This window comes from Pomacea canaliculata, linkage group LG7, assembly GCF_003073045.1.
Source record: "Pomacea canaliculata isolate SZHN2017 linkage group LG7, ASM307304v1, whole genome shotgun sequence".
NCBI classification, from domain to species: Eukaryota; Metazoa; Mollusca; class Gastropoda; order Architaenioglossa; family Ampullariidae; genus Pomacea; species Pomacea canaliculata.
This window is the reverse complement of record NC_037596.1, coordinates 21,168,324-21,191,383: the sequence shown is the minus strand read 5'-3', so window position 1 is coordinate 21,191,383 and position 23,060 is coordinate 21,168,324. Positions and strand designations below refer to the sequence as shown.

The window sequence follows — 23,060 nt, the reverse complement described above, 5'->3', positions numbered from 1 at the left end:
GTGGCTGCGAGTTTTTGTCCTGAGTGTAGACAGACAAACCTCAGCAACAACTGTCACGTGTTCAGTGCTGGCGACATACAGAGAGCAGTGAGCGACCCCAGGTGGCACACCACCATGTTAGTTGACAAACTGGAGACATTTGTAAAACTACACAACACCACGGTGGTTGTCAACTCTAGTTCTCAATCTAACATCTCTACTGTCACCTCCACAGAGGACTGCCTCCCATCTTGCACTGAAGATGCCACGTGCTTGGCCTTCACCTTGACTGACACTTCAGGTTCATTAATTAAATGCACGCGCCAGACAGACTCAATTCAGTCCTTGACACAGAAAACAGGTGTCACCATGTACTTCCTCTCCCAGTTGGTAAAAAAAATTGTCACAAGTGGACAGACTAGAGGCCTTGCTCCCTCCTCCATGCTGAACGAGTAGTACAAGGCCGCCTGTGTCATCGACGACGAGTGTCGTCAGGAAAACTCCATGTGCTTTGTAAACAGGTGCCGCTGTCGACCTGGGTTCTTCTTCTCAACACGTGACTACACGTGCTCTGAGAGTGAGTATTAAGTGGTTTGGAAAGTCTAGTGGATTAGATCTCTGTCTTTGAATAGCCTATTATTTGAGGTCGCTTATTTTAGGCCCATTTTAACAACGAAATCTCGGGGATTTTTTCTTATTTTGTACGTAAATAAGTTAGCGAGCACCACTCAGTGAGGAGGGTTAGAGGTCAGAAATATGCTCCCAACCACAGGAACAGAGCATCAATGTCAGATGTTCACCAACGCACAGTAAGGGAGGCGACATGTTAGAAGTTTGAGTCCAGTTTTGATGCTTCTTGTGTTTACCTTTAACATTAAACTCAGACAGTGCTTTAGCATAATGTTTATACACGATAAAAATCCTTCAGGTTAAGGAAAATAATTTTGGACTATATTTGGACTATTTGTATACTTTATTCAAACTTCTAGAGTTAGTTGTGTGTATATATATAATTACTAACTACAATGATGTGTATCAGCTTGTAGTCCAGCTCACCTGCACAACACCTTCACGGAGTACCCTGACAGCGGAATAAGGGGACACAGTATCGTGACACGGGATGGAGTCAGTTTGCAGACCTGCACCAACCTGTGTGTCCAGACCAGAGTTTGTCTGTCCTTTGACTTCAGAGGTTTGTCTGACTGTGTACTGGTCATAGGCCTAACAAACTGACCATTGTGTCACGTGATGTCACTAGTTCACTCGCTTCATTTCTTTGTCCTCCCCCAGCAACTTGAATTGTAGTTTGACACTTACGTTTAGGGTTAGTTTAGTGTAATCAATGTTTATATTTATACAGTTTTAGTTACATTTTCTGTCAGTAATTCATTAATTTACAATTTAATGATCAATGGTTAGTTCACTTTGAATACTTGGAAACAAATTGTATATATATATAGAATCGATTATAATAAGGAGCACAATCGTCCAACACAACCCTGGATGCTGACTTCCTGTGTTTACTACAATCTACTGATGTGGTGTAAGTACTGACTGTACTTTTCTTCACTGTTAGTCACAGGAGGGCGCTGTCTGCTTCATGAGGTCACCTCGCTCCAGGCTCAGTCAGAGTGGTTTCCTCAGACCAGTGGAGGCTGGACCCACTACCAGAGAACCTGCCTGCAGTTTCCCACCTTATGTCCTGGACCTCAGTGGTACAACACACCCTGCAACATCAACACGGTTTGCCCTGAACCTAACAGTCAGTGTGTGTCGGGTAGATGTGTGTGCAGGTCTCCCTTCATTTTATCCGGAACTGATGCCACGTGTCGAGTTCCTGGTAAGTTACATCATACTCACATTATTTGTTATGTAAAAATTTTCAGCTTTTATTTAAATATAAGCATTGTCTGTGTTTTTCTAATAAATGTTCTGAGACTGTTGAGTAGCTTCAGTACCTTAGTGTTTGTCAGGAACGCAGTTTTTTTTTTTTTTGAATCTCACACTTTCACTTCACGCACGCGTCCCCTTTCGTGTTCTTTCCTTCGCTCACAAAACATTTAGATTTGTCGTAGGCAACAAAAACTTTATAACAGTCAACATTAACTAAAGATATAGAAATTTTTGAGTCTTTCAGTTCGCTTCTAAATTATAAGATATACGTCAAATATCTTTCAATTCCAGAAATACTACAGCGCACAGGCTGCTCCAATAGTTCTCTTCATGTCACCAAGACGACATACACATGTTCCTTTCAATATTCTACGAACTGTCGTATGTTTCTGAATAATTCATTAGAGTCTTACTTACATCTTACTTACATCCACAATTGCCACGTCTACGTAAAATCCTCTCTGCCCCTTGTCCAACAGTGGTGCAGTCTTGCCCACACTTGACTAATATCCACACACACAAACGTTCAGCGGAAACCACATACACGTTCCGAAGCTTACTAATAATAGGTGCTGACTCAGCAGACACCTAACAGACGACTCAGAATAAAGTTGCTGGAGTCAACACATGACCCAAAGCTGGTACCACACATACATCCGCAGGTATCGACACACACAATATCCAAAACGAACACCACACACACTTTACCTCCTCCTCTCTTCCCTGCTCACAGCCGTCTGCTCTCTTCCAAATATTTTTCCTCTTGCGTCTCTCTCCAATTGCGTCATAAAATGACGTCGGGTTCTGACGCAAAACCACGACGCAACCAACACACTCTTATATGTAAGGTAAGGGCAATAATCTTTAAGAAAACAAAAGACAGGGGCAACAACCTCCTGTTCCTAATAGACTGGTCCGTGACAGTGTTAGTGAGAACACTTGCTTGTATTATGAATATTCCTTTAGTTATATATCCACTGACCACATCATGTCATACATAGCTTGATGGAGAGAAAAGTTAGTAGAGCAAGCTTAGAAATCTCATCAACTGATTCAACTGAGTAATGGTGGTTTGGAGAATGGTATGACTAGTGAGCTTTCTCCCCCAAACTCAATCAGATGCAGGAGGACAGCCGGCAGATGTCTTGTCCTTTGTTACAGAGTCAACTTTGCCCTTGTACACCCATCACAGAGCTAAACTTCTCTACCCCTCACAGAGTTAGACTCATGTACCCTTTACTGAGCTACACTGTTTGCAATGCTCATATAGACCTGCCTCAATGAGGACCCTGACCTGAACTAACCAATCACCACCGAGGACATTTTGTAGGCACCAGTGTGCATGTCTAAATGTAATTCATTAACCGACTACAAGCCACCCTCTACACTGACATCACAAATACAGTTTATGTTGTCAAGAACTATCCTTGTAAAAAAGATGGTATAACAAAGCAGCAAGTATTTACTAAAAATAGTCTTCTGTGTAACACCAAATAATGTTTAAAGTGCAGTCTTTACTGTAACAACATGTAACGCAGTCCATGTAATGTCAGTTAAACAGTCAGGATTGTACTGTAAGCGGTGTGTTTACTGTGATCTTAGTTACCTGTAATGTGATGAGTAATAATGTTGATACAACTGATGCTTTAATGGACAAGCATTTGTTTGACAGAGTCATGTCGAGACTTGCAGTCAGTAGGAGCCAGGTCAGGTGTCTACTCCATTCAACTGCCAGAAACCAGAGAGAAACTGAGAGTCTGGTGTGACATGGACTCTGGTGATGGCGGCTGGCTGGTATGTTTCTTTATGATTGTGTAACATGTGCTTATCTTAGCTAGTGTGCTGCACATATGATTACATTTCAGGTATAACGAATTGTGCCTAATCCTAAGACAGTGAGATATGTTTCAGAAATATTTAGAAAGGGTAATAAATGTTAATTCGGACTTTAAAGGGATTGTAAAGGCTGTTTTGAAAGTATTTATTGTAGCTTGTTACTGGTCTTAACACAGTCAGTATCGTATAGTATTATAGTGTATAATGTTATAGTATAGTATTATAGTGTATAATGTTATAGTATAGCATTATAGTGTATAATGTTGCTAAAACAATTTTTAGAAATTTCATCACGAGTCAGTCGCTTTATTTATATCAGATGTTCGATGAGACATGTTTAGCAGGCACGTGACCAAGTGAGTTCAAACAAGGACAGACATAGTTCTCACGTTTCCAAGGTAACAACCTTGTCTGTCACGGTCAGGTGTTCCAGAGACGGCGTGACGGTTCTGTTGACTTCTACAGGAACTGGACGGAGTATGAAAACGGCTTTGGTGACGTCACCGGGGAGTTCTGGCTGGGCAAGATGTCTTTTTAATATTATCTCTGTCTTCCTGATTTTCCTCCTGGAATGAAAATATAAAACGTCTGTGGGATTATATAGCAATGAAAGAGTTTCCGTTCTTTGTTATTTAAGAAAATCCCACATGTTGCAGTTTGTTTAAATATCTGTGCTTCCTCGGATAATAATAATAATAATAATGAATGAATGAAATAATAATGAAGAGGTAAAGAAAAAAAAAGAAACGGAGGAAAGAAAACAATCAAAAGAATACGACGAAGAAGGAAGCGACAGATACTAGTGTTCAATTTCAAACTTTGGATTTAACTTAGAATATCAAGCTTGAGTAAGAATATTTTTAACTATATGAAGAGTATATTTTTCTTTTTATTTATATTTTTAACAATACATTTTGATTCTATTCTTCGTTTAGTGCGGTTGTTTATTCTTTTAAAAATCGTATGTTATTTGTTTGTTTTCATATTTGAGAGATATAATATTTATACAGACAAATTAAGCATTGAACAATTATGTAATATAAGGAGGAACCCGCCGATATCCTGTAGAGTTTTTAGTTTAAAGAATAACAAAACTGAACGAAAAATACTAGTCCGGAAGATTTTGTTATCGTCTGTATAAAGACTTAGAAAAGATTATTTTATTAATTCTAGTCCTTTTACTCACCCTTCCTTTTGCAATATCATGTTACTCTCAGGTCTTGTTCTTGCTATTTGGTTTCTCGCTGTAATTTTTGTGTTTGATTTTATTCTTCGTTTAGTACGGTTGTTTATTTTTTTAAAGTTCGTATGTTAGTTGTTTGTTTTCATATTTGACAGATATAATATTTATACAGACACATTAAGCATTAACCAATTATGTAATATAAGGAGGAACCCGCCAATGTCCTGTATAACGGATGTGATATCTTGTTCATGACTTGTTGACGTTCCAACCTTTGATGTCTACCCTCAGGGTTATCCAACCTGCACTTGCTACTCAAGAGACCACAGCGACTCCGTGTCGACCTGGGAGAGAAGAATGGAAAACGTATCTATGCTGAGTACTCGTCCTTCAGAGTGGATGGTCCTGACACAAACTACAGACTGTTCACATCTGGCTACTCGGGTGATGCAGGTACGTGTGCAGACAGTGAACAACAAGCGTGACTGTCTGGCTGGCTGGCTTGGTGGGTGACTGTCACTCCCCCTCATTGTCTCATTGTGTCCGTAACTTTAAAACCAAGGGGCGGCCTGTGATATTCTCATGATGGCACACAGTTATAACACGACATATTGCTTACATATGTACATATATAGCTGACTGCTGTGACTGCTCATGTGTGTGTTTACAGGTGACAGCTCGACTTATCATGAAGGAGACATGTTTTCAACCTTTGACCTCGACAATGACAAATCCGACACTCTCAACTGCGCTGTGTATTTTAAAGCTGCCTGGTGGTTCCGAGGCTGTTACAACGCCAACCTCAACGGTCAGTACCACGTGGATACCTACGGCGTCAGTTGGTATCTGAAATACCAAGATTTGAGAAGCTTCTCGTTCTCTGAGATGAAACTGAGACCAGCCTAGCATCGCCTTGTCTCCTGTGGTCTCACTGTTCTCCCAGTCAGTCGGCGTACACGACAGGTTTCACTGAGGAGGTCACTCAGTGCATACTGCTCTCGTCGTGTTAGCAACCAACTTTGTTTACTCTGATGGTGGTCCTGATTGTGGTCTGATATTACACTAAAACTGTTGTATTGTTTCTCTAAGATTTAGTTTTACTTGTATCAATCAATAAGTTTATAATTTAAAGAAATTCAATCATAAATATTTGAGTATATTCACAGCACACTGTTCTCAGCCATAAATTGAAACATTATGAATAATTGATCGGCATTTCCAAAACGCAATTACAATTTTATGTTGTAATGTTGGAATTCGTTTACACGCTTGACTTTATGCAATTACTTCCCTTTATACTCACTATTCCCTCCCTTTATGTGTAACTGTTCTTTTAATTATGATAACGGCAATTGATAATATCACATTTATCTCACACCATTGTGAACCAAAAATTATTTTAATATTTTGTTTCTCGAACTCTTGCGTACAAACAGTTAAGACACTAACCTGATCATACGACTCTCTCTGTCTCTCTCTGCCTCTACCTGTCTACTATTGTATTTACCTGTATCTCTGTCTCTCGCTGTCTGTCCCTCTCTGTCTCTGTTTCTCTGTAGTAAACGCATTTTGTAACTACGGTCGTGCATGAGCGACATCCAGATAGTGAAGTTTACAGAGAATAATTATCAAACAAGCATTGAACTAATTCGCTGTATACATGTATTCCTTCTATTGCTTATTTTCTCTCAATTATATTTTGTTGTAACAAGCTAATTGTGCGCATTTACCTGTTGGTGTTGTAATGTGGGGAGAGTGTAGTTATTCAGTGCACACCTGGCTCCATGACAGTCTTGTTGTTTATTTACACTGTTGACTAGACGTCACTACATTGATGTGTACGTTCTATTCGCTCCCTTGTAACGTATACAGTCGCTGATGATAACGGCGATGACAATATCACATCTGTGACACACATGCAGCAAACAAAAACTATTTCTCTTTCAAAGTGAAGTGTACAAACACAGACACGTTGACTAAAGGTGATAGGTGCTTGACAACACCTGCGCTCTGTCTCTCTCTCTGCTCTCGGTGTCTCACTGTCTCTCCTTCCCTTTCTCTTACTGTGTTCTCTCTGTTCCTCTTTCTTTCTCTTTGTCTGTCTCTCTCTCTCTCTCTCTGTTCTCTCTGTGTTCTCTCTGTGCCTTTCTCTGTGCGCTCTATGCCTCTCTGTGTTTCCCTCTCTCTCTTGTTGTGTTCTGTCTGTGCCTCTCTTTCTTTCTCTCTCTCATTGCGCTCTGTGCCTTTCTGTGTCTCGCTCCCTTTCTCTCTGCCTCTAATTATTATTTATACAATACAATTTAATGTTTCCTTCTAGATGCACGCAGACACACACACACACACTCGTACACACACATGTTACATGTAGTTCTATCCAATTTATTTTTAAACACTTTGCAGTAGTTTGTCACTCAGTGTAACTGTACTGATCTTACAAACCATAAGAATGAAGGAAGAAGACATTTTCTGGCAGTTGTGTCGGAGAATTCTAGAAAGATGACGTCTTGCTGAGGGGAATAAATAATAAACAACATGGTCTGTTGACACCTCGTTTGCTGGCTACGGAATAACGAATAGTGCCTAAACTTGAGACAGCGAGATATGTCTAAGAAATATTTATAAAAGCTAATTAATGTTAATCCAGGCTATAGTGACTATCCCAGATAACCCGTGAAAGCACAGTAGGAAGAAAAGAAACCAACCCTGGAGGTTAGTCTTGAGGTAATATCCACTGCGTGAAGGAGAGGTAGCTTACAAATCTTTATTTACGCGGCTATAAGTGTAAACAAAGTTATTTTGTTTTGATCTAGTTCTCTATCTTACGACAGGAAATGGAAAAACAACTTTACTATAAAACAAATGCATGAAGGAGAGAAAATAGAAAAGACACAAAGATCAGGCTTGCTGTCTATTGTGACAGGGATTGTTTACTAGTCAACAAGGACCGTTTAGTGTGATGTACATGAAAACTCGGCAAGCAATCCAGGGATTCGAACTACATGTAGCTTTGGGAAAAAAAGCGGGTGATATGAGAGAGAGAAAGAGAGAGAGAGAGTACACAGGTATTGTCAGGTGTGTCTGTTCCTTTTGCTAGCGCGTAGGCTTTTTATACCTTTTAAGTGTAGACAAAAAAAAGGGGGGGGGGATTTTTCGGGGTTCCTAAAATTTAATGATGCATGTGATATCTTAACTACAGGTGTGATAATATATTTTTTTAACGGGAAGTAACAATGAGTTTGTTGTGAGTTATGTTCTTTAGTAAAATGAGTAAATAAATACCAACAATATTGCTTGCAACTTTAATTCCTTTTATATCAATATCAATTTACTTTTGACAATCATTATATTTGTTTATTTGAAAATTCTACTTATCTCAAAAGTCTGTCTAAGCTTTCAGTTAAATACAGGGAAACCAAGGACACAGTGGAACTTTATCAAAATTTTCTATGATGCAATTTAAGTCTTTTGTTGTTGTCATCAGTGACACAAATAAACAACAGTATTTGATACAATCAGTCTCTGTGCTTTTGTATTATTTTGAAGATGAAACCATCGGCTATCTTTAAGCACAATAAATATTTTTATTTCATAATTGAAAATTAACACTTGTTTACTTTTAAATCGTCTTGATTTACGCAAGCAAAACCAGATTGAAAAAAATTTAGCAACATCATCAAGTTGTGAGACCAGTCATCTGCACTGAGGTGACGTCACGAGTGTCACGTGTGGTGTAGAGTAGACTGAGGGTGTAAGCAGTGAGAGTACAGGAGACAAGGCGGTGTTACACTGGTTGTACTTTCATCTCGCTGAAGGTGAAGCTCCTCCAGTCACTGTGGGCGTCACGCCAGTTGAGGCCGTCATAACCCACAGCCCCGTCAGCCTTGTATCGGCCGTTGAGGTTGGAGTGGTGACACCCGCTCGAGTACCACCAGGCGCCATGATACACAGCGGCACAGTTTCCAGAGTACTTGTCATTGTCTCTGTCATACGTTGTAAAACTCTGGTTGTTGTGATACGCTAAGCTGTCCCCTGTAAACACAGACACACTCAATTATCTTTAAACATACAAAGCTGGATATATTATTAATAAGAAAGAAAAATTGCGGCCCAGTCCTTCACTCAGTTGATTAGGAACGAGAAGAAGAATGACACGAAATGTATAAACAATATTTTCTTATTGAACCTATTTTCTTGTATAGTTTATCATAACAGAGTAAGAAACCACAAATGGTTTTTGTTCAATTTCAGACAGTGGTCTTCATCATATTCAGATGAAGAAGAAATACATGACAGCACTTGCTTGCTTTACATTACAAACAATATATAAATGTAGAATTATAAACGTTAGATTTCACATGTACATACAGATAGAAACCTGTTGTAGGTTTGTGTGCTTTTGTGTTGTTATTGTTTTACAGACAACATTAGGACTACACTTGTCTACAGCACGTGACTAATGTGTGCACACACACACACACTCTAGAGTCTAGATGTACAACACTTCCACACATGAACACACCGTCAAAAAACACACTATAGCCACTTTATACTATAACTACACTATAACTAAACACTACAATCATTTCACACAACACACACACGTTATGCTCATACTTTACTCCACACACATTATTCACACTACACACTACGCACTCAAACAATCACACACACACTACCTCACCTTCGTAGATGGACATATGTGATTTGATTGTGAAGCCTATTATCAGTGATTGTTACAGAGTTTAGAAACGATCAGAGAGCTGGCTACAGTAAGACATGTGCCTAGGTTGTTTAGGGAATCAGTCACATCTTGTTCACATCGCTCACAGTCAGACACAGGTTGGTGCAAGCTGTGACCGTCACCTTAGTGGGGAAGGACGGTGACCGGGGGTCAGTCAGTGATGTCCGCCACACCCCCGCTTGTTGTAAGTCTTCACGTGCTGCTCACCTTCATGTCTGTGTCCTGCTCTAAGTTCCTAGAATACCGGGAGATTCCCGACTAGCTAGACAGCTGCATGCTACTAAGTTTATGTTACTGTCTAAAGGTCACGTACCCGCGTTACCCGAGTAGCCGGACACGGTCAGTGTGTAGTTTGTCTCAGGACCGTCCACCCTGAATGTCGTGTACTCAGCGTAGTGACGATGTCCATTCACCTCGCCGAGGTCTACACGCAGTCGGGTGGGTCTCCCTTTGGTCAGGGTGTGAAGCTTTGACAAACCTGAGACAAGACATGTTTCTGTTTCTGCCTTACGAGTCTTTGACAACCATGGAAATATAACCGGATAAAACCTCCATCCTCGTAGTTTAAGAGCAAATATTTAATTTATGACAGTAACTTTGAGCATCAAGAGACAACGAGAGAAGTGTGACATCACGCAGTTCATCAATTCTTAGACACATTACAGAGTAGACACGAGTAGCTAGTAAAATATATATTGTGTTGAGAGATTGTGTTAGTATTATACAGTGTTGTATTTATACATGAATCGACACAGATATATATATAAAGACTCGTGTGGAATTCTCAGTACAACAAAATAGTGGCGCATTATATATATTATTATAGATATAAAGAGCAATATTTGTAAAGGTTAGACATAGACACATTTAATTGAAGAAAAAGTGACATCACACAAACGTTACACGTTACACTAAACATCCTACATAATGACACAACAACACAGTCACCGTGTTACACAACAACAGCCACTGACTGTAGTTCAAACACCGAAACGTTAAATGTTGGATAGAAAGAAAGACAGACTCAACAACCTACCCAGCCAGAACTCCCCGCTGACGTCACCAAAGCCGTCTTCATACTGAGTCCAGTTCCTGTAGAAGTCCACTGACCCGTCACGACGTCTCTGGAACACCTGACCGTCACAGACAAGTTCAAAGGTCATTCGCACAGTCACTGACAGGCCAAGCATCGTACAAAGTATTTATACATTGATGTTTATTTTGTAAAAAGATCGTTACTCGCTAGTAAACAGTTGAACTTGGTTAAAGGAAACACTCGCCCTCATCCTAACGACTACGATGGCAGCGCCATGTGCTTCATTACCGACTCTCAGGTGAGTGCAAGCTGTTACCTGTCGGTGTTTGTGTCATGTTTGTCACACACTTATAACTGCAGACAACGTACCAGCCAACCTCCGCCACTGGAGTCCATGTCACACCACACTCTACTCGTCTCGTTCTTGTCTTTCAGTCGAATGAAGTGCGCACCAGACTTGGCTCCTGCTTTCTGCCATTCGCCGCACGATTCTGTTCCCATGGCAACAAAGCATTTCACTCACAAGGAAGAATTTGCACATGTAATGACAGTCGTTACATGTAAGTAACTTCCGACACTTTTACTATTTCAGGGATAAACATTCTCTGACAAATTCTTTGCGATCTTTATAAATATGACAGGGTTTGAAGGATTTTTCCTGACAAAAGCACTCTCCATGGAGTTCTAAAGTATATTCCAACCTACCTGCAGCACGACACGTGACTTCCTGTTCAGAAGAAATGGCGCCCAGTTTACACAGACACCTGGCCGACGAACAGAGGCTGAATGGGTCAGGACAGTCCGTGTCTTGGGTACAAGACGAGTTGTACCAGGTTGGACCCGGGTAGGAGGCGGCTGACTTCAGGCAAGTTCTCTGGTAGTGAGTCCACCCTGTACTGGTCAGAAAAAACCATCCTGACACAGCCTCACGTGACGTCACATCATGAAGCACACAGCGCCCCCTTGTGTCTGAAACATGAAGCTATACTTAAAGTAGGAACAATATCTTTGTGCTAATCCAATCGAAAACTTAAATAACCCATATTTTTAAACGAGAATCAGAGATGAAAAGAACTTTAACACAAGAGAAGACATAGAGTGTTAAAGGACGAGGTAAGACATTTAAAGGGAGAACAAGTCACCAGGGACAAGTCTCTCGTACACACATCGCTATGTTGATAAACAAATGTCATACGCACCTCTAAAGTCAAAGGTTAAGCAATGATCAGTACTGACACACTGGTTCTTGCATGTTTTCAGGTTTGTTCCATCTTGAATGGCGAGAATATGTCCTTTTATTCCGCTTTCAGAATACTCCATAAAGGTGTCTTGTAGGTCACGTGGTCTGCATGCTACAACAGACCAATGTCATTGGTCAGTTACTGAATTACACACTTAGCATCTATGCTAGCGGTTCTCAACCAGCGATGTGCCTCCTGTGTGTTTTTTTTTTGGAGCGTGTGACAGTGACTAGTGTTCACCGAGCGCTCTAGCGGAGTGAACTGTTTTAGTGCATTCCCAACGCCACCGCCTAGATGGTCTGTCGTACTGAATGTCTGGATTAAAGTATCGGGGAATCGATGAAATTCAGTTCCTTGCCTAGACAAGGTAATAGCAAAGATATTTGTTAAAGTAGCATTTCTAAATTAATCACGAGGTGCCTTATTTTCTAACAGTAAATATATTCTCTTGAAGTTACGGTAATATCTGATAGGTTAAGTTGTAAATTCCTTAGATTAAATAAATCACCGAGTTACAGGAACTCCGAGAGGGAACCCACTAAAGTGGACGAGGTTTACAAGAGAAGTCCCTAACAGCGGCAAGGCCCAGGAGCCTCATTAAAGCAAATGCAGTCCTACTGTTTGGTTCTAAAATCCAGAGGTTGGCAAACACCATCAACAACACTCATCAGACCTTTACCAAACGATGCCTACGCCATATTCTGGAGAAACGATGGCCTATGATCTCCAACAGAGTGCAAACGAACAGGCAAAACCGCCACGAGTCAGGACATCAAAAATCTCAAATGGGGCTGTGTAGGACACACCCTGCGAAAACCATTATCTCTTGTTGTTGCCTCTGAAACTATTTTGTGGGTTTTATTCAACTTAAAATCATTGAACTGTTGAAAGATTAGGTTAGCGTTATATAAAGATTTTTTTTGTAAAATCTGTCTTACCTATCCGAACCATTCAATACTCACTATCAGAGCACGTGTAGTCACGAGTTGAGAAGAAGAACCCAGGTCGACAGCGGCACCTGTTTAGAAAGCACATGGAGTTTTCCTGACGACACTCGTCGTCGATGACACAGGCGGCCTTGTACCAGTCGTTCAGCATGGAGGAGGGAGCAAGGCCTCTCGTCTGTCCACCTGTGATAATTCTTTTGACCAGCGGGGAGACGAAGTACATGGTGACACCTGCTCTCTGTGTCAAGGACAGAGGTGAGTCTGTTTGGCGCGTGCATTTAATTAATGAACCTGAAGTGTCAGTCAAGGTGAAGGCCACACACTGGGTATCTTGAATACAAGATGAGTAGCAGTCTTGTACGGAGGTGACATGAGGGACTTCAGACAGAGAACTAGAGTTGACAACAACCGTGGTGTTGTGCAGCTTTACAAATGTCTCCAGTTTGTCAACTAACATGATCGTCTGCCACTGACGGTCGGTGACTGCCCTGTGGATGTCGCCAGCACTAAACACTTGACACTTGCTGCCTCTGTTGTCCCTCGTACACAAAGGACAAAAACTCACAGCCACGCAGCCTGCAAGTTGATAACATTCCTCAAGACACTGGTCAGCGGACTCGGCAGCTCCATATTTCGTGTTACCAATCAACTTTGTAGAAAGCAGTGTCCTACCGGTATCTCTACAGTCAGCTAACAGGTCTTTCCTCTTTAAACTCCGACAGTATTTGGTCTTGACAGCCATGATGTTCTTCTTAATCCTGTCATAGTCAATGCCATAGCCACCTGTAGGACTTGCGGCACCCATGAAGGTGTCTGAAAAGAGAACCTCCACAGAGGTCAAGTCATAGTCGATGACAGAGGGGTTATCTTTCGCTGCTGTCAACCACATCGCGCTGTTACCGCCATCAGGTAGAGGAGCACCGACAGCAAACGTTGTTGTCTTGTGATTTCGAAACTCTGCTATTGCTTTTTGCTGATCAGAGGTCAAGTCCTCATGGTATCTAAAAAGCTCAGGAGCAGAGTAGCTGGCAGCTGACGTCACGTGATCCTCTGTTAGAAGTCTGTAAACGTTATCGTCCATCTTGTAGATGATCGTTCTGGAAGCCCCAAAGCGGGCCCGTGACACGAAGTGTGTGCCGTAGGTGTCAAGGAACTCAAGGTACTTGTCCTCGTCATCAGTGTTGTTGAGTTTAATCATCCAGTCCACAAACCACAAATGAAAAGATGGCGGTTCCGTGAGCACAAGTGTCAGATCGTACAAACTGCAGACAGCTGTGGAAACGACCAAGACGTGTTGTGTGAGTTGCGCGGACAGTTTGTGAAAGTGTTGGCTGGCCGAGAAGGGAGGCCCCCACTTATCAGCACCGAGTCGCGCGGTGCCAGTCAGCAGCGTGGTCAGGTCGTACGGCGTCTCCACCACCTTCGACGTAACGACGTGTCACATGACACATCGTGGGACAGAAGCACGCCACATGGCACGCTATAGCGAAAGTCTGGGGTCACGTGAAACTCACCAGAAAAGATGGGGAGAGTAAAGCCCGGGTCACGTCCTGAGGTCAGAGGGCATCCCTTGAGACTGTTGTAGCCGAACAGCGAGTAGTCCATGCCTTGTAACTGTAGCATGACTTGTGCTTTGGGGACACTGCAGGAAGAGTTCATCATGGACTGTCATCAGAGTGTCAGTGACAATGATATCATAACGTGTATGAGACTGTCTGTCTCACTAAATGTCTGTGGCTGCTTGTCAGTCTGACATCTTAAACATATGGAAAGGAGATTTTAAAAATATTAAAGTATTTGTGTTTGTATGTCCTAGTCTGTGCTGTGTGTCTGTGTGAAAAGGAAGAGAAGTGACAAACGTTGTTAAAGTAATGTAGCAGCTAATTTCAGTCCGTTCGAATTTTCTTGTTCTAGAAATTAACGCATTTCATTGTTTTCTTAGAATTCAATAGTCCGGTGCAGTTATAAAATAAGCAATATCCACCCGACTAGTAACTAGAAGGAAAGAAACAAATTATTTATAGTGATCAATAAAGGATGATTAGTTACTAGTATATGAAAAAAAGAAATTTTCTAAAGAAAAAAACGATATAGAAATACTAACGTAAATGTCAAAAGTTTGATAATTTAATTTTATTAGCTTTATTGTTACAAAATTTTCTTTGATGGACAGAATGTCTGCTATTTAGACACTGTAGAAACATAATACCCTTTCGTGAAAATGGTCTTTATTCTAAATATTTACTTAATATTTACTCTTTAACAGTATGTAGTGGATGTATCCAGACGCCCTCACCTACAAGTTCAATGTGCTGTACACAACATTCAGCTACACCAGTAACACATTATCAGCATGTTAGACAACATATTTGTGTTTACTATGACCATCCTTGACATACCTTCCTTTGTTGAAGGCTTCAAGACAAGAGGATATATAAAGAAGTATGAAGGGTAAAATCATTGTTGTCAACATGTTAACCACCTGCAAGGACAATCGTAAACGTAATGTACAATTTGTGTAGTAAGTGAAGTATACAAACTATTATTAATAATATAAAATTAAAGTTAGAATTCTTACGGCTATTAGTCATGTTCCATTACTACGAGTAACATGAACAACAACGGTAACAAGAAAAATACTATAAAAACTAGCGAAAAGAAAAAAAAACAAGAAGAAGGAATAATGAGAAAAGAACACCTTGACAAACATATGTAGTATATTTACCTACTTATCAGAGTGTTCAATGCACTTTACAAGATGAAGGCTCAAACACAATGTACGACAGATTTTTGTGGGAAGGAGGTAGAAAATGTACTCAGGCCCGACATGTAAACCTCCTGAGTTGAGATTACAGAGTAGACCAGGGTAGTGGCCATCCACACTGGATTCGGCGCGGTACTGACCTCTTGTGGACTAACCTCGCCTAGACGAGGTCTGACATCGTTTTTCTGTTATTTGTCATTCGAATTGTGTTAGAACTCACACAGATTTCGAAGTTGTAAACACGAAGATATGAGAGAAAGATGTCTGAATTGGGAAATAGGGTTTAGACAGTAGTTAAAGTGTAACCTCGACCTACAGGTTTTATTTGTACGGCTGAAGGAACTGGAGCCGTCTGGATTCTTGATCGCCTTCGGTACAACACGAGCAGCACGTGAGCTAGAAGCACCGTTAGACGAAGGACTGCGAGTATCGTCATAGATAACTGTTACTTTGTACAGTCCCCCGGAGGTAAACATTGCATTGTTACTAACAAGTATTCTTGTCAAAATGTTGAGCAACTTGATAATGAAATGAACATAATATGAACAGCCCCAGGCAAATGTTTGCTATGTGTTGAAAGGACAAACAACTGTCTGGTGCGACTGTTGCATGAACCATCCATGCTGTCACACACATGATGCACCCTGTGGAATCATTCTAGCACACTGTCTATGATGTCATAAGAAGTACAGGTCATTACACTGACACTGAGACCAGTCAGAGCTCAGTCATCTGCCTGGCTGTTAGTCTCATTAGCAGTCTGTTTCTACTGCAGAACTTCAATGTATATCATCATATCCTGGGGTCAGACCTTCGTGACTTACAGACCTTTAGAGGGAACTTGTGAAATGTTCTGCTTCAGTGATTGGTTGATGATGGTATGTACTGACCCCTGTACTTTGCTACAATCATTTATCTCTACTGATCTCATGAAGGTGTTGAGAGTTGTATGACTTTCACAGTTGACATTAGCTCTCCTTTCCTCATGGGTTAAACCAGTGGTTCTCAACCTTTTACTTGTGACGCCAACCCCCCCCCCCTCACTAACAAAGGTAGGTCCGCGCGCCCCCTTTAGCTACACAATGTAAGCTAATTTCACTAAAACTGGGTTAAAAAAATTTTTACCTTCGAGCCCCCCCCCCCCCCCCTTTGTAAGCAAGTCACCCCCCCCCCCAGGGTAGCGCGCCCCGACAGTTTGAGAACCGCGGGGTTAAACAAACAGCAAACACACCTTATGTTGTACACAGTAACAGCCATCACGTCTGCTAACTTAATAACAGTTCTTAACATTTTCACCTGTCAACTCACCATATGTCGTAGGAGGCGCCACAGTCTCACACAGGTGATCGTCGGGACTCACTTTCTTAAATACCATTTGTACCGAGCCTTCAGCCAATGAGTCATTTACTGCACGTGATGGGCGAGCGCTGGCAAACCGATCTGAGATCCATTTTATTTTTATTGCTGTAGATAATTAGAAATTGAAGATTTTTTCGCAGCAGCTAATCAAAACACATCTGTTTATTACGTTCATTTTCTTGCAGTTAAAGATGGGGCATCAAATATTTTTCCTTTCGCATGACGAATAAGGACAAAGTCCACATCACATATCGTACAATATTTGAAGCAGCACATGGGCAAATAATTCTTCCTTCTTTGACATATTGTCGTCCTTAAGAGGCAATGCTGAGAGACATTGAGCAGATAACAGATGAGTAAAGAGTATTTTAAGGGGTTTGTATGCATGACCAGGACAGGCGAAATGAAAGTTTTCCTTGGTGCTGTGTTGTGAATGGCTGACCAAACATGTTACAAGAGTGTGATATATTCACGGGAATACTTATGGGCGTTTTCTTTATTTGTGTAGTTTTCGTGCAAGACCTCGAAAGGGGCAGCAACCAGGGAAAGTTTCGTAAGAGACAGAGTTTATTATCGCTGTGTCTATCATCTCGACAATAAAACAAATTGTCGACGACGGTTGACCTTCGTATGACGATCAGGTTTTGCTGACGGCAAAGAAAATGGACAAAGCTCATTTAGTCCTTGTGCAGTTTCTTTACTGCCAGAGAAACCTGATCGACATACGCATGTGAATTGTTGTCCGCACCTTGTTTTATTGTGCAGACGATAGACTTTATAATCGTGTTTGTGTCTCGTCTCGTTAACACTCATTTAGCCCTTGTCCATTGACTTCACTGCCAGCGACACCTGATGACCACACGTATGTGAACTGTCGACCTCACCTCGTGTTACGGTCAAGACGATATACAGGACGGTAATATTTTAGTATTGATGCGCATGCGTAGACCATACCTTGACGATCGTTCCGTCTCAGACATTGAAGCACGTGACACAGGTAACCAACTAAAAGCGTACAGGTATCACCCGTCACGTGCTCTTCTGTGTCCTGTTTGTCCTACAATGAACCTTACATGCATATTGCTCAATATGTCCAAACTTATTCTGATGACTCACTTAACACGCATTTGTTTAGCCATGATTTGAAGATTTAACGAATTTCTATTTCCTACCACGGTTACCTTGCCCCACAGAACAAATGATTTCACAGGCCGGACGGTCCCCATCGCTGCATTAAAGTCATTGTTGTTTGTCAATACTGTCAACTCAGAGCTTGCAGACCTATTAACCTCTTTAATGTCATGTGTTTTAATATTTACCAAACCCGTATCACGCAACCCTGGAGATCACTAGTCAAGAGCTGGGTTGGTGCCCCTGTACTGTTTGTGTGTGTGTTCATATTGGTGATTAGAGAAAGATTTTTGTGAAGTTTTGTGCCGCGTGCTAGTGTGTATATCGCCATATAACAGACATGCTCTTTTAGCATAAAAGAAACATGGGTCATGCGTGCATACAGTCTTGAGTGTGTTTCTCACACAGGTGAGAGCAGGTGAGTCTTCAAATATTTCTACCTTGTTGTTGTTACAGTTTATTATTCAGATTCCTGAGCAGCATGATGTAATGAAAGAACTCTAACAGCTGATAGACAATTCAGTAGATGTAGCATAGTTTTGTAGGATATTACAGAATGAATAAAAAGTAGATTGACAAAAGGTATCTTCAGTAATGTGTCGGTTTTTGTTGGGTATTTAAGTCTATTTGTCTCTGTCTGTATGTCTGTCTCTCGGACCTAAAGCCATTGCTTTAAGCTCCTTTAAGAAAGGGAATTCTGAGCGTGGTTGTTGTACAGCTTCATTGAATATCTGACAACATTTGTATTTATTACTTAGTGTGACTGTATATTCATAAAAGTTCAGCTGTAAGTTAGACATGATTAGCTACCTTACTGACCACAGAATTAAATGATACATGAACCCGTGAATATCTCTCGTAGTTCATCCATTGTTACCTGAGGTCCCACACCCCGCACAGAGCAGGACACCCAGTCCCAGCAGAAGACACACCTTCACATCACGTGACCGGCCAGATGCAGTACAGGGTGGCAACACACACAAACAGTCTTAGTCCTCGCTAATTCCGATGTCTGTAAGAAAAAAATATATATACCAAATAATAAACAATTTCGGGGCTATTTGGTCTCTCTTCTTTGCTCTCTCTCACACTCACACCCACTTACACATTTATATATAGCAGGCGAACTTGTCAACATCGCCATCAACGCCCTAGAGTTCCAGAAATTATTATAATTGTATAAATTGTATTATTTGTGCCTCACCTTTACTCTCTGTGTAATATCACATGCTATTTTATCCAACTGACACTTCTTGACAGTTGATTATAGAGCAGAGAGTCCGACAGCCTGCTGTCAGTAACATTGTAAGACTGGCTGAACTCAGCCCAATAAGTTTTACAATTAAAATACTTTAACTAATGTTGTAGATGTTCAAATGACGTTGAAGTTAATAGCATGATTTAAATATTATTAATGTATTTCAATATTTATTTTAATTGTAAAACTTATTGTGATGTTTATATGAAGATAATTATTTGAATTTCAATTAAATTTTTCGCCGGCTTCATAATTTTTATAGTTAAAATTTCATTTTAAGGATGAAGCGTTGGGGATGAAGTGTCTGGGGATTAAGTGACTGGGAACCTTCTACACTACCTGTCCTTTTCGATGGTACACATTGTGAACATCATGCATCTGAAACGTCGAATAACAAAAGAAAGAACATCCCAGAGGATATTCCTGCTTCAGATGAAGGAGAATTTGGCCACGAATGGTGTAAAAATGGTTTTCATCTGCTCCCGAATTTTTTGTTTGAAATGTGTAAAAAAAACATTTTCCAAACTTCACATAATATACCTAATTTTGGTTGGATTATCATAAAAGTGAGTTCACAAGCAAGATTACGGTAAAATTGTTCCACTTCTACACATTTTGATCTGTCATAATCAATTTAAATTGCTGTTCTATCTTGTTTAGTTATTTTTTAATAATTTTTTGAAAAAGGGTAAATTCATGCGTACAGGGGGTTTGACCGCCTTTAGCCTTGTGTAAAGAAAGAGTTAAAGCTTTCATAAATCTACTAATTACTAGTGAGATTACAAGAACTTGAACAAGAGTGGAATAAAAGATTTTTAAACGGTAATGTCTTGATGGCCATTTGTGTGTATAAGAAGTTTTTGGATAATATCTGAAAGTAACCAATTAATCTTTAGTACAAAAAGTAAAGTAAATAGGCCTACTGAATAAATCCACGAAGAATAAAACAATGCTCACATTAATAATTTTAACTTGACAAACTCATTTTGTAATTCCACTCACCATTAGATGGCATCACCCTTCGAATCATTCCTCAATCCATGTCTCTTGGACTGCAGCTGTGCACAAATAGAAATTGTAAGGTAGACTTAAATGCTATTGTACACAATAATAAATTTGTAAATGTAGAGAAAATAATACTTAGATTCACTATTTTTTTTAAATTGTTCGGAAACTTGTCCTTTTAAGTTCATATTGACGTACACCTCAAAGAAATCAAAACCAAACAAAAACTACGCACCAATTAATATACTTCTCAGCTGAAGTGACTGGAAACTTTTTCCCCTTTGGTTCCACTAAGCCAACTCTGAAGATAGCAGCCGTTTTAAAATTCTCCGTGCACGAGAGGTGCTGAACCTGTTAAAAAAAATCTTTAGTTGTTTCCACCATGTAAAATACTACAATACAAATGCGAAATAAATTAATTCACTGGATTGGATAAGTTTAAGATATAATGCTGAACCCTACTCCACTGATGAGGGATCAATGGTTGCATGATGAATATAGCTACAAACCAGACCCAGTCTCTTAAATAAACCATAGTGGGACTTCAGAGAAAATAATGGCATTAAGTGACTCAAATCACCAAGTTAATTAAGAGTTTAATCAAAGCTGTTCTTTATGAAAGTAGAACAATTTTAGTGGTCATAGTTAATAGACACACAGACTGCTCATTTTGACACCATGAAAAGCAAGTGACAGAATTATTTTATAAATAAAATCTATGCATATAAAATACTACATTATTTTGTACTTCATAAAATGTGTATTATTTGTTAATACAAATATTACACTGACCACACATTCTTGTCAGGAGAGTTAACCTGTAAGCCGATGCTATGCCTGCCTGTTTGCATAACATACATATTAACTGATATATTAGCTAAAGCTAAAGGTAACATTTAAAAAAGGTGTCTAGTACTAACACATTATACTTAAATGACATACCACTTTTGTTCTAATTCCTTTCTTCATCAGCTCCTCTTTCCCCATATTTTGAAGAAGCAGGGTGACCTGATTCAATTTGTGAACTACATTCTGTAGTGCTTTGCTCTGCTGATCAACTTTGCTGAGAACTCTGTTCAAAAATGTATTTGAAATCAAAATATTACTTTTAGTCTTTAAAGTAATGACAAAACAAAACTATGGATGTCTATTGACAATTTTTTTAATTAACAGAAAATGTTTAGATGGATATAATAAGGATGTGCATGTAGACCACTAAAAACACAAAACCTGTGCTTGTATAGTGATCCTCATGAAATCATAGAGGGAGACAAAATAAACTTACTGGTAAAATTCACTGAGCCAGACCTAGTCAGTGTGATCTGCAATTAAAGATTGTTATAATTAGTTCTTTTTGTAAATCATGTAAAATAAACTGAAAAAATGGCATGCAGCATTTTAAGGACAAAGAAAATATATGTGATCAGATAAGTGATTGTTAGAAAAATGACAGACTTTGACAAAGTTCATTGCATAGCATTGGATTTCATACATTTTGTTTTAATTTGAAAGTGTATAAGTACAAAAATAAAATTCTTTCTTTTGCTTTGCATTAATTTTCCAAAATTTTAGTTGTTCAGAAAGCAATGTGATTGTCTCGTTGCTTTCCCCTAGAATGCACCAAGACGGAGACAAACGTTTGGTAATCGCAGCACCGCTGTTATTGAGAAAGCAGACGACGAATTTCAAGCATGACTCAATGAGTTCATGTCATAGATTTCAACTTCGAAGTTAATCATCAATGATACGAGAGATTGTGTGTGTGTGTGCAGTGTGCTTTACCTCTTGACTAGTTAATTTGAACCCATCATGCATTGTCCTCTTGCTTCTGCCAATCGTATTCGCGCTCAACATTTCGTTTCTGTAATTAGTAAATACGTGCAATTAGTAGGCAAGAGATACGATTAAGCAATTTGATTATTTACAACAAGAAGGATATGGTTAAACCATTTAAATTATTTACAGCACATATAGAAGACAGCGTCATGTAAAAGTGAGTTGCTAGTGGATGTATGATACCTGCCGGGTACAACACGTGAAACATTTCACAAAAAGCACTACAATACTTATATATGATCATAAATTATTCATGACTATCCACTGTTATAAAGTACAGTTGTTTTAATGGCATCTTTCACTTAACTTTATTAAGACTTACTTCAGAAATCGGCGGTGTTTCACTTGAGGATGGACGTACAGTTCAAAATGTCTGCGCGCCGGTCAAAGCTGAACCGGCCGATGTGACCTCTGATTAACCCCGTACCATGACTTGTCGTAGCTACACGCGGCGATGGGGAAAGAGGGGGGAGGGAAACAGCGGGTGGAGGGATGCGACACGATCACGTGGCTACCAAATCGAGAGCGGCTGAAGAAAAAAAGCTCGATGGACGCGTCAATTTAGGATCGAATTACACCCTTCCCTCCCCAAAGTCTCACTTCCCTATAGGGGCCGTTCAAACACCCAAAGCCCTTGCAGGCTGGGTTGTCGCTCAGTGTAATTGTACTGATCTTACAAACCATAATAATGAAGGAAGAAGACATTTTCGAGCAGTTGTGTCGGAGAATTCTAGAAAGATGACGTCTTGCTGACGTGGAAATACCATCCCAGACTATCCCAGATAACCCGTGAACGCTAAAACAACGGGCTATTATCTAAAGCTTAGAAGTTTGCGCTGCAACGTTAGTAC

The 23,060-nt window shown here is 40.1% G+C and overlaps 2 protein-coding genes across 4 annotated transcripts; one reads left to right on the top strand and one right to left on the bottom strand.

Annotated features, from left to right (window-relative positions):
* Nucleotides 1–230: 230 nt before the first annotated feature.
* On the top strand, nt 231–5,824 carry LOC112568998 (ficolin-3-like). Its single transcript, XM_025246629.1, has 7 exons — nt 231–556; nt 1,019–1,171; nt 1,556–1,819; nt 3,545–3,666; nt 4,133–4,229; nt 5,183–5,344; nt 5,562–5,824. The coding sequence occupies exons 1-7, from the start codon at nt 484–486 to the stop codon at nt 5,795–5,797; spliced, it is 1,107 nt and encodes a 368-aa protein (XP_025102414.1). The 5' UTR covers nt 231–483; the 3' UTR covers nt 5,798–5,824.
* Nucleotides 5,825–8,017: 2,193 nt separating this feature from the next.
* Nucleotides 8,018–20,427, bottom strand: LOC112568970 (ficolin-2-like). Of its 3 annotated transcripts, XM_025246570.1 has the most exons (11): nt 20,371–20,427; nt 18,988–19,122; nt 16,929–17,047; nt 15,256–15,338; nt 14,371–14,498; nt 11,868–12,020; nt 11,374–11,637; nt 11,038–11,159; nt 10,669–10,765; nt 9,946–10,110; nt 8,020–8,920 (listed from the first exon to the last, which is right to left on the bottom strand). In XM_025246570.1, the coding sequence occupies exons 3-11, from the start codon at nt 16,929–16,931 to the stop codon at nt 8,673–8,675; spliced, it is 1,263 nt and encodes a 420-aa protein (XP_025102355.1). In that variant the 5' UTR covers nt 16,932–17,047; nt 18,988–19,122; nt 20,371–20,427; the 3' UTR covers nt 8,020–8,672. The 3 variants fall into 3 exon arrangements, with proteins under 3 accessions (XP_025102353.1, XP_025102355.1, XP_025102354.1); XM_025246569.1 differs by having other exon boundaries at nt 16,929–19,122; XM_025246568.1 differs by lacking the exons at nt 15,256–15,338; nt 16,929–17,047; nt 18,988–19,122; nt 20,371–20,427 and adding an exon at nt 15,153–15,206 and having other exon boundaries at nt 8,018–8,920; nt 12,872–14,498.
* Between the last annotated feature and the right edge of the window lie 2,633 nt (nt 20,428–23,060).

Bases quoted from the DNA above. Each gene is read 5' to 3' on its own strand.
- LOC112568998 (XM_025246629.1), top strand. From the start codon at position 484: ATGTGCTTTGTAAACAGGTGCCGCTGTCGACCTGGGTTCTTCTTCTCA. The intron at 1,820-3,544 runs GTAAGTTACATC...TTTGTTTGACAG, and splicing joins TGCCACGTGTCGAGTTCCTG to AGTCATGTCGAGACTTGCAG. The intron at 3,667-4,132 runs GTATGTTTCTTT...TGTCACGGTCAG, and splicing joins CTGGTGATGGCGGCTGGCTG to GTGTTCCAGAGACGGCGTGA.
- LOC112568970 (XM_025246568.1), bottom strand. From the start codon at position 14,054: ATGATTAAACTCAACAACACTGATGACGAGGACAAGTACCTTGAGTTC. The intron at 11,638-11,867 runs GTGCGTATGACA...TTCATGTTTCAG, and splicing joins CTTAACCTTTGACTTTAGAG to ACACAAGGGGGCGCTGTGTG. The intron at 10,766-11,037 runs GTACGTTGTCTG...TGTGACGGTCAG, and splicing joins CCAGTGGCGGAGGTTGGCTG to GTGTTCCAGAGACGTCGTGA.